The following is a 16,729-nucleotide window of genomic DNA, read 5'->3' on the forward strand; positions in this document are numbered from 1 at the left end:
TTTACCAGAACTTACCAGAAACAAGTACAAGTGAGATTAACAAATGACAGAGGAAAACACACACACTTAATTTTTATTCAACCAGCTTAGGATGACAGGGCACATGGCAACATGGCCAATAACTTTAAAGCTGTTGAGACAACGTTCAGTAGAATCTGAATGTTCACTCTGTAGGGTTAAGGCTACAACTGCTTTGCGATAAAAGACTATTACTGGTGAGTGGAAACTTTAGTTATGAAGTAGCAACATAGATGTGGTGCAGCAGTAGATTTTTTTTCCTTTTCTATATGTGAACAAATCTCAAAAGTACCCTTTCTTGAGAAAAACTCTGAGCTTCATCTTACTACTTTAAATTATTCTTTTCACACTCATCTGGTAGCAGGACAGTGAACAAGTACGAGTTAGAGCAAAGCAATACTGACAAGTGGAGCTGGAAGGAAGAAAACAAGGTCATCGTCAGGGATCGTCATGGTTACTCTTCATTTTTTCAGTAAGGTACAGTACCTCTAAACTACAGTACTCTAAACTATTCTGTGTACATGCACAGTATGTAGACATACCTGTATGATATTTTTAATTACTGAAGAAAGAAAAGCCTAACTTTGAAAAACAAACGTTGGCTAGTACCCAACAAAGGTTTGTGGTCAGGGGTTTGTAACTTGATGATCTAGGTGTGACAACATAGCAATTCCTTTACTTGCATTGTTGCACTGTGATATGAGTGACTGGACCTCAACACATTTGACACAAGCTGTGACAAAATACTGCTGTCTCATCAGATCTCTGTTCCTCAAACTAGGAGAGGGTCCCGTTGGTGGGGAATAGATCCCCATGGTGGAGCATGGACTACCAACAGAAAATATTGAGTGAAACTAAACTGAAGGACACTATTGTGCAGACATACATTTCAGAGCCTTTTTAATTTATTTTTAATAATAGACTCAAACAAATTGTTTTGAGGGTATTACCTTTTAGCGTGCTTTAAAATGACGCACATCAGACAAAGTTTGAGAACTTGACCTTCTCATGTGATTGAGAAACTTTACGTAAGCAAATACTATGAAGACATGAGATAGGAAGAAGGACTTTTTTCCAGGATAAAACATCAGAAATATATGGAAGAGGATTAGAGCCACTGAAGAAAAAAGTGGGCACGTCTTTTTTTCTTCTTTTCCAGAATTCTGAGAAAAAAGTCAGAATGCTGAGACAAAAGTCAGAGCATTCTGACTTTTTTCCTCTGAATTCTGACTTTTTTCCTCAGAATTCTGACTTTAATCTCAGAATTCTGGAAACGGAAAAAAAAAAAAAGACATGACCACTTTTTCCCCAGTGGCCCTAATCCTCTTCCGTAGAAATATCTAAGCCAAAAAGATGAAATGAATGAGTGATTTCTGTACAAAACCTAAACAAATGACAGCAGCAGCAGCAGCAGAGTAATGTTACTTACAGGTGCAAATCAGGAAAAGGCACATGACAATCAAGGCAGTACGGACAATATTGACCAAAAGGAAGACACACACGAACAAAAGAGGAAAAGATGCAAAATGTCTATGTCCCTGAAATAGTTTGACAGAACCTTTGGCCTTAAAAAAAAAAAAAATCAAAATAGGCAGAACCTCTCCTCCATTTCTATTTCTCAAAGGCATGTCCACCTGTGTGTTTAGAGTTGCCTTCAGCTATGGCCCTGGACCTCTAACACTTGTGCTTACTGCCAATACGGTTCATCGCAGTAACATCCAGATAATGAAGCAGGGAAAAAGCTCTAATTATTCCAGCCTGGGAGCATTCGTGTATATTCAAAGATGGTTACCTCCAGTGCTAACATTGTGCTGTTGAAATAATCTATGCTGTGAATTATAATATAAATTATGTTTCTTGCTAATGAGCTCTGCTTTCCAGACGCTTGCTTCCATTGTCCTGACAGGAGATGATTCTGCAACTGGGGAATTTAGATTTTATGTTTTACTATGTTTCAGTTATAGAAGACAAATGGCTTTAATGATCAACACTCTCCCCTCTGGATTAGTGTTCTGTTTTTCAGAACCTTTCTTCTGCCCTTATTATTTGCTTGCACATATCATGTGGATATTGCTGCCTTCTCCTGAAGGGATGGATTGTCAAATGTCACCACTTAACCTCGTGCTGCAAAAGGCTGGTTACAAGAAAGCATTAAGCCTTACACAACCAAACATGATTGCCTCAAAGAAAAAACAAACAAACAAACAAAAAAAAACAACGCTTGTAGCTCAGCCACAATACATGCTCTAAAGGAAGTAAAACACAGATAACACTTAGCCTGTTTATATTGTGTAGATTCTCTCTTTCCCTGTAGCCTACTTGTTGTGTTAGATACAAATAATACACAGTGTTGTCTGAAGATGAGAAGTGCCCGTTGTTCAGCAAATCAATATGGAAATCATTATGATTTTATTAAGACTTGTAGCTACCAGTGAGGGAGAATCCTTCGAGGGGACTTTTAAATAATGCTGAATAAAGGAGCTGAGTGTTAAGGGGAAGGATTTAATAGTAAGAAAGAGACTGAGGTGGAAACAAAAATAATTGAAAAGAATGATAAGATCAAAATAGAAAGAGAGAATGAGGGCTAAGAGCAAGAGGAGGGGAAGACTTGGAGAGCCAGAGAGAGTGTGAAACAGAATGATGAAAGCTAAGCTGTGCCCTACCCCGGAGGCAACTGTGCTACAAACACACACACACTTGCAGTATAGACCCGGTGTGCAGACAACATATGAGGCCATCTGCCAAACACTATTAGGGCTTCGAAAACACGACTGGGGGAGGACACCTGTGAGAAAGAAAGAGATTTGACACAAGGGATGGAGGAGAGGACACTCATGGGTTCAACTGCAGATTTTTCACGTCTCCATCGGAAACCTTTTCTGTGTCTTTATGGGCCGATGCACCTGGATAGCGGCACCTTTTAGACAGCACTTAAAGAGGGCTGCTTTGGTCATTGATTTATCTGGGCTTTACAGCCGCAGTCCATAGCTCTGTAGGGAAACACACACAGGTGCTACCTCCAATATCAGCCACAAATCTGTAATCGTTTGCTTTTGCTCTGCAGTCACATTTGAGCGACTGCTAAGCCAAGTCGCCAATCGCTTCTATTCCCCTCAGACAGTACATTGTCTGCTGATGATCCAAAAATACTACATTATTGACTGAACATTTTCATGTTTAATCTATTGTCCACTTAGATTAGAGCTTCTGAAAATAGAACCTGTATTAAAATGGGCAGAATTCCTAAATGCTTTGGACTGGACTTCAAGCCTGGAAGTCTGCGCTTCAATCACATTTTAATTTTTTGATATCAAATCCATTGTCCAAATACTTACAGGCCTAAATAGAGCTGGGCGTTATAAGATTTTTTCATATCACGATATGTTTTTTTCATTTCAGGCAATAACGATATATATCACGATATAAGCCAAATAACTATATTTGTAAGATTGAAATGTGCCGTTGCTCACAAGTAAAATGTGAAATAATCTGCAGCTTGTTTTGATTTAAATATTTATTTCCCATAATAAGTTCAACAGGGTAGATGTACTTAAGGAACATGAGACTTCAGTTTCAGATAAATAAAGGCAAATATTGCAAACTACACAAAAGGCAGCCGCTAAAGCGTTTAAGTTTCAAAATAGAACAAACTAAACAGACTACTAAATTGTCAATTCCACTTAGAAACAAAATATTAATTCTAAAAATAAATCTTAGTTCGTTTTACAGAAGAACAGACAAAATTGACTAACTTTTGTCAATATCAAATAAACTGAGAACTAAAAGGAAATTCTCAATCTCTCCTTGTTGTATAGCTTAGCTTTCCAAACAGTTTTAACAGTTACTTTAGTCTGACAAAAGCCGAATGACGAATTAGCGCTTTCAGTCAGAGATTGAGCATGCACCGGTTTATTGTATTTCCAGACTTGCTTTCGGCACAATTTACAGTGCGCGCTACTCTGTTTTTTGTCAGACTTGAAATAGCCGAAATACCTTCACACTACGGAACTTCTATGGCCCTTCCGTTCGACAATCTCTCCGGCATTGGAACCATCATCTGTTTTTTCTTCGGTAACCTTCGCTCACGCTCTCGGTTGATTTTTCTCTAGTTGGCAAACTCATTTCCTCCATTACCCGGGCAGCCCGGCTGCAAAAACAAATACACATGTGCGCCTTGGCACTTGTGCTGTACGTAACAAGTCACGTGACGTGACGCTGCGGCTGTGATTGGTTCAGCTCTGCGCTACTTAATTTGGATTGGCTGTTCTTTCTTTCTTTTTTTAAGAGGACAAGAGAGATGAGGCCTATCGCAATAGTTTAATTTTTCTATCGAGAAAAAGTTATTTCGCAATACATATCGTTATCGTTCTATCGCCCATCTCTAGGCCTAAATGTAAGATACTGTAAGCCTTTGTATGTTGAGCACTGTGTTAGCAACTCTCTAACAGTAACATCTCAGCACATAGACACTGTGACAACATGTTAATATCACTTAACAACTGGAACTCACATCTGTGCCCGTCTCTCATCTCTAGCAGCTACAGTACTATAGATTAAGAAGCTAATCGTGTTTTTCACCCTTTTGCTTTAAAGTGTTCATGACATCCTATTCTATAACATGTCTAGAGGCACTAGTGTTTTTTTAATATTATTAATGTACAAATTTTAGTACTCCTTTAAGTGAATAGTGCCTTTGAGCCACAGTCTATTAACTCCAGCCACCTTATTTCAACAGCTCTGGGCCAACAATACCTCATGATGTGACAGGAATAGACGGCAACAGTCAACAGTCAAATTCATTCACTTCTTTTTCTTTCCATCTCCAGACACAGGTTTAATGGCTGCTGATGTCTGGGTCACATAATTAGCTAAATAGCTAAAGAGCCCAGAGCTCTGAGCTACTGGATGTTGGGGTGGGGGGATGGGGGGTGTCAATGAAATATGCATTTGGAAGTCATAAAAGCAAGTTCTTTTCTATTTCTGCAGCAACAAAGAGCCTGAGCAGCATGACAGGTCAAAAAAACAGAAAAATTACGACGTTGGAGCTGACTGATTTCTCTGACTGCCAAACCCTGAGCTGGACAGCAAAAGCTCAAAATTGTAGTCTTTAGCGTTAACCAGTAAACACCATGTTATTTCCAAATTGCAGTGCTTATGGAAATTATAAAGATCCTTTATTTGCATTTTTTAAAAGTACCCTTTCTCGTCTATTAGATTTGGTTTTAATAATCTGGTATTCCTGTGCAATGAAGCACCAAATAATATTAACCTTCAGCTTTAGTCTGTCTTAAATCTTCACATTTTTGTCAAGACCAGCAATTAACAGAACACAAATCCATAATACAGCGCCTGCTGATGAATTATAAGTGTGGCAACAGCTATGGAAAGCCAAAAACAACAAAAAACTGAAAATGAGCATGTTCCATCTAGGAAAGCTGTCGCCTGTCAATACAGAGCAGAGGGAGAGAACTGAAACCTATAAGTACATTTAAATACAGCAAACGATTTAGTTTACTTTTATAAGTGGACAGATAACCGGTGAATAGGTAAAATACTATTAAGTTATAACTTTTGTCTCATTCTTTAATCCTTTTACTACACTACAAACACTACAAGACACTGAGTCTTGTAGTGTTTCCAAGTCGTTTAAATGTGTAAACAGTGAAACAGTAGGCAAAAACTTTGTATGTTGCTTTTATTGACGAGTGTTTTATGTCGAAGTTCTATTTTGTGTTGGCTGGTTTTTGTGAGTAAAAGAAAACATTATTAGAATATAATGTGCTTACATTTGCTTAGATGAGAGGGTCCAGTAGTAGATCAGAGGAATAGGGAAGGATTTGTCTGTGTGTTTTAGTTTGGTTTAACTGTAGGCCTGTGAGTGTGTGTAATTGTGTAGAGGGAGAGGAATTTATTGACACTGGGGGTCTGCCTGTCATAAAAGGAGACAGGAAGTTACAGTTGGGGGATGTTGATGCTGATGCTTGTCCCTGAATGTAATAAAAGCTCATAATTGTCATAACTTAGAAGTAGGTTTGCAGGAGACTCTCTACATGCTTAGCTGTAAAAGTAAGATAACAAGAGGCCAATGGCCCAGTGGATGCAGAGTGGGGGTCTCAGTGCTTGTAATATGTTTTGTATGTTTTGTAGAGGAATTTGGTGTAACTTGGCTGAGGGGAGATGGACTTTTATGACCGACAGGAAGTCACACACCCACACTCACTCACGTGCACTCACATACACACACAGGCACTCACGTGCTCGCGCATACATACACAAACACAGAGTTTACAACACACCATGTGGGTTTTACGATGGGGTCGCTTCTATAAAACTGGTTGTAACAAACAAAGAAGTGAAGATCTGCAGAGGGACACCGGCCCTGTACATCTCCCCTTTAGAAGGTGCATGCGTAACTGAATATGAATAAAGGTTTTGTGAAATGACTACTGAGTCCGGTGTAGTCTCTGGAGGCCTGAGGAATAAAAAAGAACCGGGGTGAAACTGTTTTACGTAACATTTTCAACAAATATATATTTAAACCACAAAACAAGAAACTTTTATTTTCTTACAAGTGGTTGCTTGAGTTTTGAGACAACTTGTGCTTACTGCCAGACAACTTCTTACCCAGAAAACAATCCAAACTGATTATACAACCGGAAACAATCATTTGCAATCAGTGATCCTTCGCAGCCACGGACTGAGCGCAGATGTCAATTTGAAGCAAATCAAAATAACTTCGAAACTGATGCAGGAGAAACACTCAGAAAAAAGGTCAGGCGGTTGAAATAACGCCATGTAATCTGGGTGGTAACAGCCTGCTGACTGTCTACATACAAAATGAACAATGACAAGAAGATGGATGCTGAAACATCTCTTTGGACTTGAATTCATGGCAGCAAAATGCAGGCCAAATGGCTGCCTCTAGCTGGGATTTAAAAGAGGAAAAAAGAAAAAGCTCCAGCTTCACAGTCACAATTGTTTTGCAGAGTGTGATTAGACTTTCTCCTTGGAATCACAAGGCAATCAGGAAAAGGGGAGTGTACTGTGCCGTAGCCCATACAGCTGCTACTTTCTTGCTCATTTGGGAGTGTTCGGCATTCTCTCTGAATGGTAATTATGAAAGGAACAAAAAGGGGCCTTTACAGACAAAGGCGGGTTTGGAGTGAATGGGCCCTGCTCCCATACGCCACGAGTGTTCTGACTCCAAGTGCTGTTTCATGGGAGACGATATGAGGCAATTATGCAGGAGAACTTGCAGGGGGCGAGAAAGGAAGAGGAGCACAGAGAGGGAGATACGCTGGGCTTGGCATAGAGAGCGGGACCAGATAGCACCATCTGCATTCTGCACATGCACTGTCCGTCTGGCTCGCTGTTGCTTTCAATAAAAGCTGGAGCTCAGGCAGACAGGCAACAGAAAAAGTATTCAAATATACAGTACAGAGGAGGACTCACTGGGCCGCACATACACCACACACCAATCCTGTACTTTACTGCAAGACTGGGCTTCATGGGATTTAATGGCATTGATTTAACTATGTTAACCAAAGCTGCCACAGTGAAAGGATATAATATCATAAGTGGTATTATACTGTAGGTCCCATGCTGGCAAACGCATACAATGGCACCTGCGTTTCTCAACACACCAACAAATCTCCATTTCCTGCAAATAAAATCTTTAGCAAAAACTAAGATAAGATGTATTTGCTTAAAATGGAAATATGTGATTAAAAGTGCAAATGTTTTGCAGCGCTGCTGTCAAAGAACTAAAAAAAAACAAACTAACTGTATGTAACAGCTGAGTCTAATAAGCTATGAATATGAAAACGAGTTCTTTCTTCTTGCTGCATTAACATAACCATATCAAAGCAAAAGGGCTTGAAATCGTTTTCATCTGAATTTCTAGATCACTGATGTGCACTTTACATTTTTTTCCACCTTTCCCTGCGTGGGAGGGCCATTTTTGTTTTTGCTCTCAGTGGGGGGTTGAGAAACAGAGATGAGTTCTTATTTAAAATGAAATCAAATCAAGAAAAGAAAGAAGAGACTGATCACGTTACCTCTCTTATCTTGTCTCGTTTCTCTTTGACGTCGGGTTCTGGGGGCTCGCCGTCACTCACGCCCACCACCTTAGGCATGGGTACCGGCGGCAACGGTTTGGGCCCTACGTCCTTCTTTTTCAGGTCCTCCATCACTTTGTTCTTCTCCGTCTGAATCTCGGCCTTGAGCTCCTCACGTGACTTTCGCAGCTTCTCCTTTGCCTCCTGCAGTGCTCGCTCGTGGTCTGCACGGATCTTATCCCGCAGGCTCTCCTCCTCTTCCCTACAGGAGGAAGGAAAAAGATAAGCTTTAATTCTTTATGCTCTGCTTTGATTCCCATTAGACCTCACAAGTCGGTTGCTCATCCCCACAGTGAAATTAGAAGGGTTACTTTAACCATAGCTAACACGCACACAAAAAACATTTGGGGAAGAAAGGTGTACAAAGGGACTTGTGCTTGAAATTAATTAAAAATGGGCATTACAAACAAACTCTGACCCTCTAGGAAGTTGATATTTCATTATTTTTGGAAAATAAAACTAAAATATTTAATGTTTACCTTTTTTACATTGATATTTAATAAACTATTGAATTTCTTTAGGTCAGCAGGTTGAGGATCACTGCAACGAACATCTGCAGGAAACCATTTTACCCAGATGATAATGAAAACACAAACAAACATCATTTTCCCACGAGAAACCTAACCCCAACCCCATTAATCTGCAGTTACATCAGCTCCAGGAAATGGGACAGGTGTGGAGGAACACAATGAGGAGACCAGCAATGGCAGAATGACAAACATCATCTGTGGTTCCACATGACGGTACAAGCCCTAGGGGTGTTGACAAGGCTCTACCCCGCGAGGATGTGCTTCAGTAATGAAAAACAAACATAGTGGGGAGCTGAAGCAAAGGTGACAGGAGGCCGACGACACTTTGCTGTTCTTCTGTGGTCACTGAAGTAAGGAAAAACTGAAAGAATTTCTTTGAATCTCTCCCTGCCCTTATCCGGATTTATACAAATATAATTTCAGCCACATGTCAGCTGATATGCAGCAGAGGTTAGCTCTTTGAGCTGCTGACAAATGAAGACACAAAATGAATGACCAGTTCAGCTGGAAATAACTAACCACCATTACATTTATGAATAAAAAAGTATATTTCTTACATTTGAAATAACAAATTTCATTACAGTAAATTCTAGCTTAAAAACAGCTTTTTCCCTTTATATGCTACATTATTTGATTTTTGTTTTACCACATTACATGCTACTTATCAAATATGAAAGAGATATGACCCATCTTGAAATCAAAACTAAAAAAAAATATATATCTGCACATAGGACACACACTACAGACTCATTGCCTTGACACTTGACTCTAATATTTTCATTACTCCTTGATGCACTGCTTTAGTTGTCAGTGTCCTAAATGCTTTAAAAAAACACAATAAATAAGGAATCTTCAAACAACTTGCTTGCGCTTCATCTGACTGCAAACACGTGCGACTGTTTATTAATGACCTACAGTGTGACAAACACAGGAAATGTGGGAGGAACTGATAACCTGCTGAGCTCCATGTGGACTCAGCTGCAAGTCTCCCCAGAGTTACAGTTCAACATCTCTAAGAAGATGAGAAAAACAACTCACTGGGTGTGTGTGTGTGTGTGCGTGTCCATGTGTGTGTTTCCCTATCATGGAAACATGCATATTAAAAAAACCTTGAGCCTTCAACACTACACTATGTATTAGTTTGATTTCAAATAAAATCAATAATCCTGTAAAGTGCTGCAGCTATTCTACAATGACTACGTTACTTTACTTAAAAGTCTGGTGAACAGCGTTTAGCACAAATGATGCCAAAGAATTTTCTTAAGTGTTTGTAGAATGCTTTTTAGTGTTTTCTATGTCAGCAGTTAGGCCATGAATACAAATAGGTCACGAACAAGAGAAAAATAAAAACCTAAATGTTCTATATGCGGTTGTGTTGTTTGTAGACCTGCGCGTGCTCATTAATTTCCTTATTTATTAACTTGTAATGTTTCAGCGTCCAGTTCTTAGCCCGTGTGGTTTCTTATTTGTTATCAATTTCCGGTCATGACTTGGGTATTTTTCCCTCTGTTCAGGTGTTTTTCATGCACGTTTACATGCTGGCGTGTACATCCATTCTCAGCCTGAGACTAAAATTACTGCTAATCAGAAAAAGAAAGAAATGGTTAGCAGAGTGAGGTGTGAGACAGCCTGCATTAGAGCAGATGTCTTTATTGTACACCTGGTTGATAAAAGGTGACGATATAACGTGAGCTAACTTCACAAAGAGAGGAAGCCTGTCCAGACCCACAAGAGCAATATAAGGAAAGAGTTTATGTTTAGGTTTTGGTCCTGTATGAGAGCCGCCATACTGCATGAAGCCAGACTTATGCTCCTTGTTTTGCATCCATACCAAAGATTTAAAAAGAATAGAAAAGAAAGAAAAGAAAAAACTACTGACACAGTGGTAGGGTTGCTTCATGGATGTGCTTAGGTTATTTCTAAGCATTAATCACACACACACACACACACACACACACACGTCACATTAGTCTGCTAAGGAGGCAAATGTCAGCAGTGCTAGCACCAGCAGCCTTTTTTCCTCCTCCTGTGCAGAATGCAATGCCTAATGAGAAGTGCAGACAATGGCTGACAGTTTTAATTGTTTTCAACGTTAGGTTTCACTCCACTACAAAGGGATCCCCCTGTCTTCCCTGTTTCTGGGGCTAAGCTAAAGGACCAAAACAGCACAAACATGAACAAGAGCAGCGCATACACAGGTTGTTAAACTAGATGTTAAACACATTTTTGACTCTGCTACCAGGTGCAAATAAACTGCTACTCCAAAGACTGAGTGTCAAATATGGATGAATCTATGTGCACATATGAGTTGCATGCCTCACTGCACGCAAGAGAATAGACTGCGTACATCTATGGACACAAAAAAAAAATTGAGGCAAAGCTGAAAGATCAGATGGACATGGAATAAAGGCAGTAAAAAAGAACAAATGTATTAACCCTGTGATGGACTGCTGACCTGTCCAGGGAGTCTCCCCTCACTCTGTGACAGGTGAGTTTAATTGGACAAACAGTTAAGAAAATAGGCAGGTGAAAAATTACATAGGAAAAAGAACAGGGCTATAAGACAAGGCTGGATAAACCCTGGCCAGTTCAGTATATCCCACTGTGTGGGTAGGAGGGAAAAAAGGTGCAAAAGATATGTAGAACAATAACAAGCAAACAAAGTGTGAAGGAAAGCAACGAGATAAGAGTCTGTGACAGAAAATAAAATGTTTTATACTAATTATCCTTCAAACGGCACAGTGTGCATCCATTTTCTAAGTCTGTCATGATGCTGGATGTGTGGCCAGCAGAGACCAAAATAAACAGCTCCAAGTTATGCAACATCGCCCTGGAAACAACTCATAAATATTCATTATTGTAACTCAGCGTGTCTTGACTTTAATTGATAGAAAACACATTTCGAAACAACAACATGGCATTTACTGTGAATGCAGGTGAATGTACACATTGTTAGGGATGCTTCAAATGTGCTGCTTTTGCTTTGTAGGGATTTCATGTATGTATTGTACTTGTACAGACTATAATCCTGCCTGTGTGTCACTATATTATCTGTGATTTGTGTGGGTGTATGCGTGCACATCTGCTTCCTTTATTTTGGGCTCTTTGATTAGGTCTCAGTGTTACAGAGCCTGCACTCTTGGATTTGGATTTTGAGTGCACGTACAGCCAAATGGATGACAGTATAGTCAATAGTACAAGGCTTTTTCTGCACACAAAGAAAAGTTTGCCTCTCTCAGGATTGTGGTAGCATTTTTATATGGGTTTTCATTTTTCAGGAATAAAGTTTTTGTATCAAATGGCCAGAAATTCTCCAAATAATAAGGAAAAGTGCTTCAGTGGCTCCTTTATTGCCTTCTTTAGCTGAAGATACAGTGTGCCATCCTTTATGAAAGGAGTCAAGATAATGCCATTATCTTGACTTGATAATGCCATGTCAGCTCTAAACACTCAAAATGAGGACAGACCTAATATGTTCCTCCTTCTTTAAAATTCCAACTTTTGCAATGAGATGTTATTTTTTTAAACAAGTTGTTCTGTTCTGCATAAAATAAGGTCAAATAAAGCTAGGGTGAAGTAAGTTTCACATTTTGTACTCAGTCTTCTAGACACTGTAGTTTCAACAAGCTTAAGCATAGTGTTAAGGAGTTTTCTGTAAGTACAGTTGGATTCTCTGTGATTCAGATTTGTCATGGTAAAATGGCCTGTATTTGTATAGCGCTTTACTTGGTCCCTAAGGACCCCAAAGCGCTTTACACGCTCAGTCATCCACCCATTCACACACTGGTGATGGCAAGCTACATTGTAGCCACAGCCGCCCTGGGGCGCACTGACAGAGGCGAGGCTGCCGGACACTGGCGCCACCGGGCCCTCTGACCACCACCAGTAGGCAATGGGTGAAGTGTCTTGCCCAAGGACACAACAACCAAGACTGTCCGAGCCGGGGCTCGAAGCGGCAACCTTCCGATTACGAGACGAACTGCCAACTCTTGAGCCACAATCGCCCCTACTTGTCAGCCCTTGTCATTTCCTAAGTCCTCGTCTTTTCCTTGATCTCATGATGTTTTCCATCAAAGTCAAAGAAAAGTTTTTAGGGTAAGGAATCATTTTGGGACTTCTGAAACCTACCAACTGCACACAATTTGAGGGAGGAACATCTTGCTACAAGTACGTAAGATTGTTAAAATGTATTTGTCCAATAACACAAAAATAAGACAATAAGACAAAAATAAACGTGTTCATTAGCAGTGATGGGAATAACGGCGTTACAAGTAATGGCGTTACTAACGGCGTTACTTTTTTCAGTAACGAGTAATCTAACTAATTACTATTCCTATCGTTACAACGCCGTTACAGTTACTAACAAGGAAACGCGGTCCGTTACTATTTTTCAACAAACAGACGGTTGAAGCTGTGTTCAGCTTACCGCATCTTATATCAGTTGCACGGAAGTAGCTGACTACGTAAGTAATCTGGATGCTACAGCTTTAAGCAGCTGCGCGCGCTCCCGCGGACGGTAATCATGATCAGTTTTGGCACAACACCTGGAGCTAAGGGGGCAAAACAATCGCATGAGTGCTGCTGTTTGACTGAGGAAGAATAAAGTAGTCGTGGTAAGCCAATCACATGACCACTTAAAGACAAAGCAACAATGTGATATATACCAGTTTATAAATTGTGTTGAGGCCACGTAAAACCAGAGTCATGATAAACAATATATGCAGTGTTTTTTCCTCAATAGTTTCGTCACGTTTACTGTCTAAGGACAGCACTAACAAGCACTCTCTGCTTATGAGCAAAAAAACAACAACAAAAAAAAAAAAAAAACAGGAAGTTTTAGGAGTGATGGCGAGAGAGAGAGAGAGAGAGAGAGAGAGAGAGAGAGAGAGCGAGAGAGAGAGAGCGAGAGAGAGAGAGAGAGACAGCAGAAAAAGAGAGAGAGCGAGTTTTGAGATGTGAGAGATTTGTGACGTTTAGCGTGTTTGGAGTGTGTAGTTAATGTGTTGTCTTGTGTAGTTAGTGTGTAGTGTTGTGGATAGTTTTGTGTTGTGTGTCAGAACAATGAGGTGACTGCTGTCTCCAGGTAGAAAAAGGAGTGATACACCTGCTGCTGTCAGACCTGCAGGTATCAGGCTGTGATGTTCTCCTTTATAGTGGACAGAAATAATTTTTTGGAGTGGCACAAATAATTTGTGTGGCATCTTATTGAATGCAGAACAGCTGATTGTTCTGTAAATAGTTTGAAATGGTTATTTAAATGGATGCAAATAACTTTGTTGTTTGCAAAACTTGTGCATAGGATTTTAAAATTGACAATTTATATTTGCATTTAAAGTTATGAAATATATATTTCATTAAACATGTTTGTGGTTGTTACAGTAAAAAAATATAACCTTTTCTACTCTGATTTTATGTTTTTTGTCTGATTTTAGATCAACTGTGTTAATACAGTATGTCAAAATGAAAACATAACTGTAAATTCAGACACGTGAGGTTGTGCTGAAAAGGATGATACCAAACAAGGCAAAGTAAATAGTTTTTAAAGGGAAAATGTGGAGAGAAAATCAAAAGTAGTTAAAAATGGCCAATTATACCCTGGACCCCAGAGGGTTAAACGTTTTTTTTTAAAGTAACGCAATAGTTACTTTTCAAGTAATTAATTACTTTTAGAATATTGTAACTCAGTTACTTTTTTGAAGTAGTAACTAGTAACTATAATTAATTACTTTTCAAAGTAACTTGCCCAACACTGTTCATTAGCATGTTCTACAACTACGCATATGTAAAATTGCATAGCATTATGATTTCAGTGCAGCATGATCAGTCTCTGACTACTCCAACCAGAGCACTACATGCTAACTCATGTTATTGACACAGTAAGCCCAGAAAAAATTAAGCACACATACCTACTTCTTCACTATAACTAGTAGGTAAGAAATTACCTCACAGAAGAATCTGTTGTGAACTTCAGATGTACACACGGATCAGAGGCCGAGGGCTCAATGTGAACCTGGGGCAGGACAACAATCATCTTTGCCATTACCCATACATTTTTTATTTAGCATTCTTTGATGAGACATCTCCCTCCTATAAGTCTCTGTTTAAACTGGCACCACCTCTGTTGGAGTAAGATTCTGCTCCATGCGTTTGCAAACACAGAAAGTCAGAATGCTGTCCCTGAGGCACAAACACCAAAAATTACAGACCAGTGCACACCACCACTTCTGCTGAATTCCTCCAACACAGACATAAGCCTCCTGCAAACTCCTATCCCTCCCTGTGCATACCCCTCCTCCTCCTCCAAATTTCCTCTCACGCCACTCTTTCCTCTTCCTGAGCCATTATCAAGACTCACTCTAGCATCACCGGTGAATCCCTTTGAGTCTCATATAATGTCAAACATGCAATTAAGATCAAATCAACAACTGCCTGACTCAATAACCTCAATTACCTTGAGAAAGACAAGCACGGACTGAAGATACTGTGTACCCAAGTGACCGTGCTGTGCCTCGCCTATAGTTTTACTCATCTGCTCATGTTTCTCGCCCCAACGCCTTAAAATATGAATGAATGAAGGCAGGCCCCACCTCCCTGATCAGCTGTTGCGCTCATGTCAGCCTAATCACTTCCATATATCACCAACCTTCCTTGCTGTCACTGAAAGTTAATCTTCAGTGGCTTCATGAAATCTGCTGCTCAGCATCCTTTTCCATGGCAACTGAAGAGAAGCAGCAGTTGTCCAACTGCCTGGTGGGGTATCTAGGACAAGTTTTTTTTATTTTCTTTTTTAAACTGAGGAAAGACAAGGTTCTGGGGAAAGCAGTACAGGCTACAAGCCATGTTTCCATAGTAACACACACACACACACACACACACACACACACACACACACACACACAGCAAGTCAACACTTAATTACTTAATTGACTCATTTATTCATGGGACTAAGACTGCTGGGCTATTAGTGACTGCACAGTGCCTGTGCAGCTGCAGGGGGAGAAATAAATATGAAGACTGCTTTTAAGATGACAACTAAGAGTTGCAGGGGATTATAATCAAGCCAGATTTTACCTTATCAGAGCAATAGATTATGTATTGATACGGCTGGGCAATAAAACAATAAAAATAATTATAATGAAATCTCTTTTCCTGATTAGGAAAACCAAAAAACAATCATTTTTATCATCTGAAGTTATGCCACCTTTGTAAAATGCAAAGCACACACACAACACTAGACTTTACAGTCCCAGATACTTTTCCCTCTCACACCTAGCCATGTATATTGATAATGTGAATTAGTTAAATCATATTTATTGAAGTAATTAACCCCCCCCCCCCCCCCCCCCCCCAAAAAAAAAAGCAGCAGCTGCAAAATATGCAAACAGTATGTGTGCCACTTGCTGAAAAACAAGAATGCAACAAGCAAGACTGAAATCCTCTTAGCTGGCTGCAGTGACAGAGTTTCATTTAACACCATTAAATGAATCTCTGTCACTGGAGCCAGAAAGTGACATTGTGAAGGAGGTCAAACTGTCTATGAGAAGACAGTTTGACCTCTTTCACCGAGCGTGACCTGCTCTATGTCAGCTCGTGTTCATCCTACAGTTCATCCCTTTCATGTGAGACTGCAGCACAGATAACTCTTCAGTAATTACTGTGCAGAAACTGAAGGCTCCAGCTTTAGTGCCACACACATCACTGATAAAAATATTGCACTGCATTAGATATCAAATAAAGCACACAGAAAGTTCAACTGCCTGGAAAGCCTAGTTCTGTATTGCTAGAGAAAAACCAACTAAAGAAAGCACTGAGTGTGCACAACTGCAATATCACACAACTCCACTAACATTCCACTTAGGGCTCCCTGACTTTACTATGTGGTCTATGGAAATCTGACATATTTTACCTGTGTTAATCAGAGAATCAAATGAGTCTTTTTTATTACAATAAAAAAAGTTAAATGAGACTGTACAGTATTGTGCAAATCTGAGTTTTTAGAATTCTAACATTCTTGAAATTCAACATTTGGTACGATCACCTTTATTCCTTGTTGTGAAACCTTGC

At 39.7% G+C, this 16,729-nt stretch overlaps 1 protein-coding gene across 4 annotated transcripts in view; it reads right to left on the minus strand.

Annotated features, from left to right (window-relative positions):
• man1a2 (mannosidase, alpha, class 1A, member 2) overlaps window positions 1-16,729 on the minus strand; it is a 134,227-nt gene that overhangs the window by 95,261 nt on the left and 22,237 nt on the right. For all 4 annotated transcript variants that reach the window (XM_063497087.1, XM_063497088.1, XM_063497089.1 and 1 more), the window contains exon 3: window positions 8,076-8,337. In XM_063497087.1, the coding sequence (XP_063353157.1) occupies window positions 8,076-8,337 (262 nt within the window). The remainder of the gene's footprint in view (window positions 1-8,075; window positions 8,338-16,729) is intronic.

The sequence above is a fragment of the Pelmatolapia mariae genome, linkage group LG16_19 (genome assembly GCF_036321145.2).
Source record: "Pelmatolapia mariae isolate MD_Pm_ZW linkage group LG16_19, Pm_UMD_F_2, whole genome shotgun sequence".
Classification (NCBI taxonomy): Eukaryota; Metazoa; Chordata; class Actinopteri; order Cichliformes; family Cichlidae; genus Pelmatolapia; species Pelmatolapia mariae.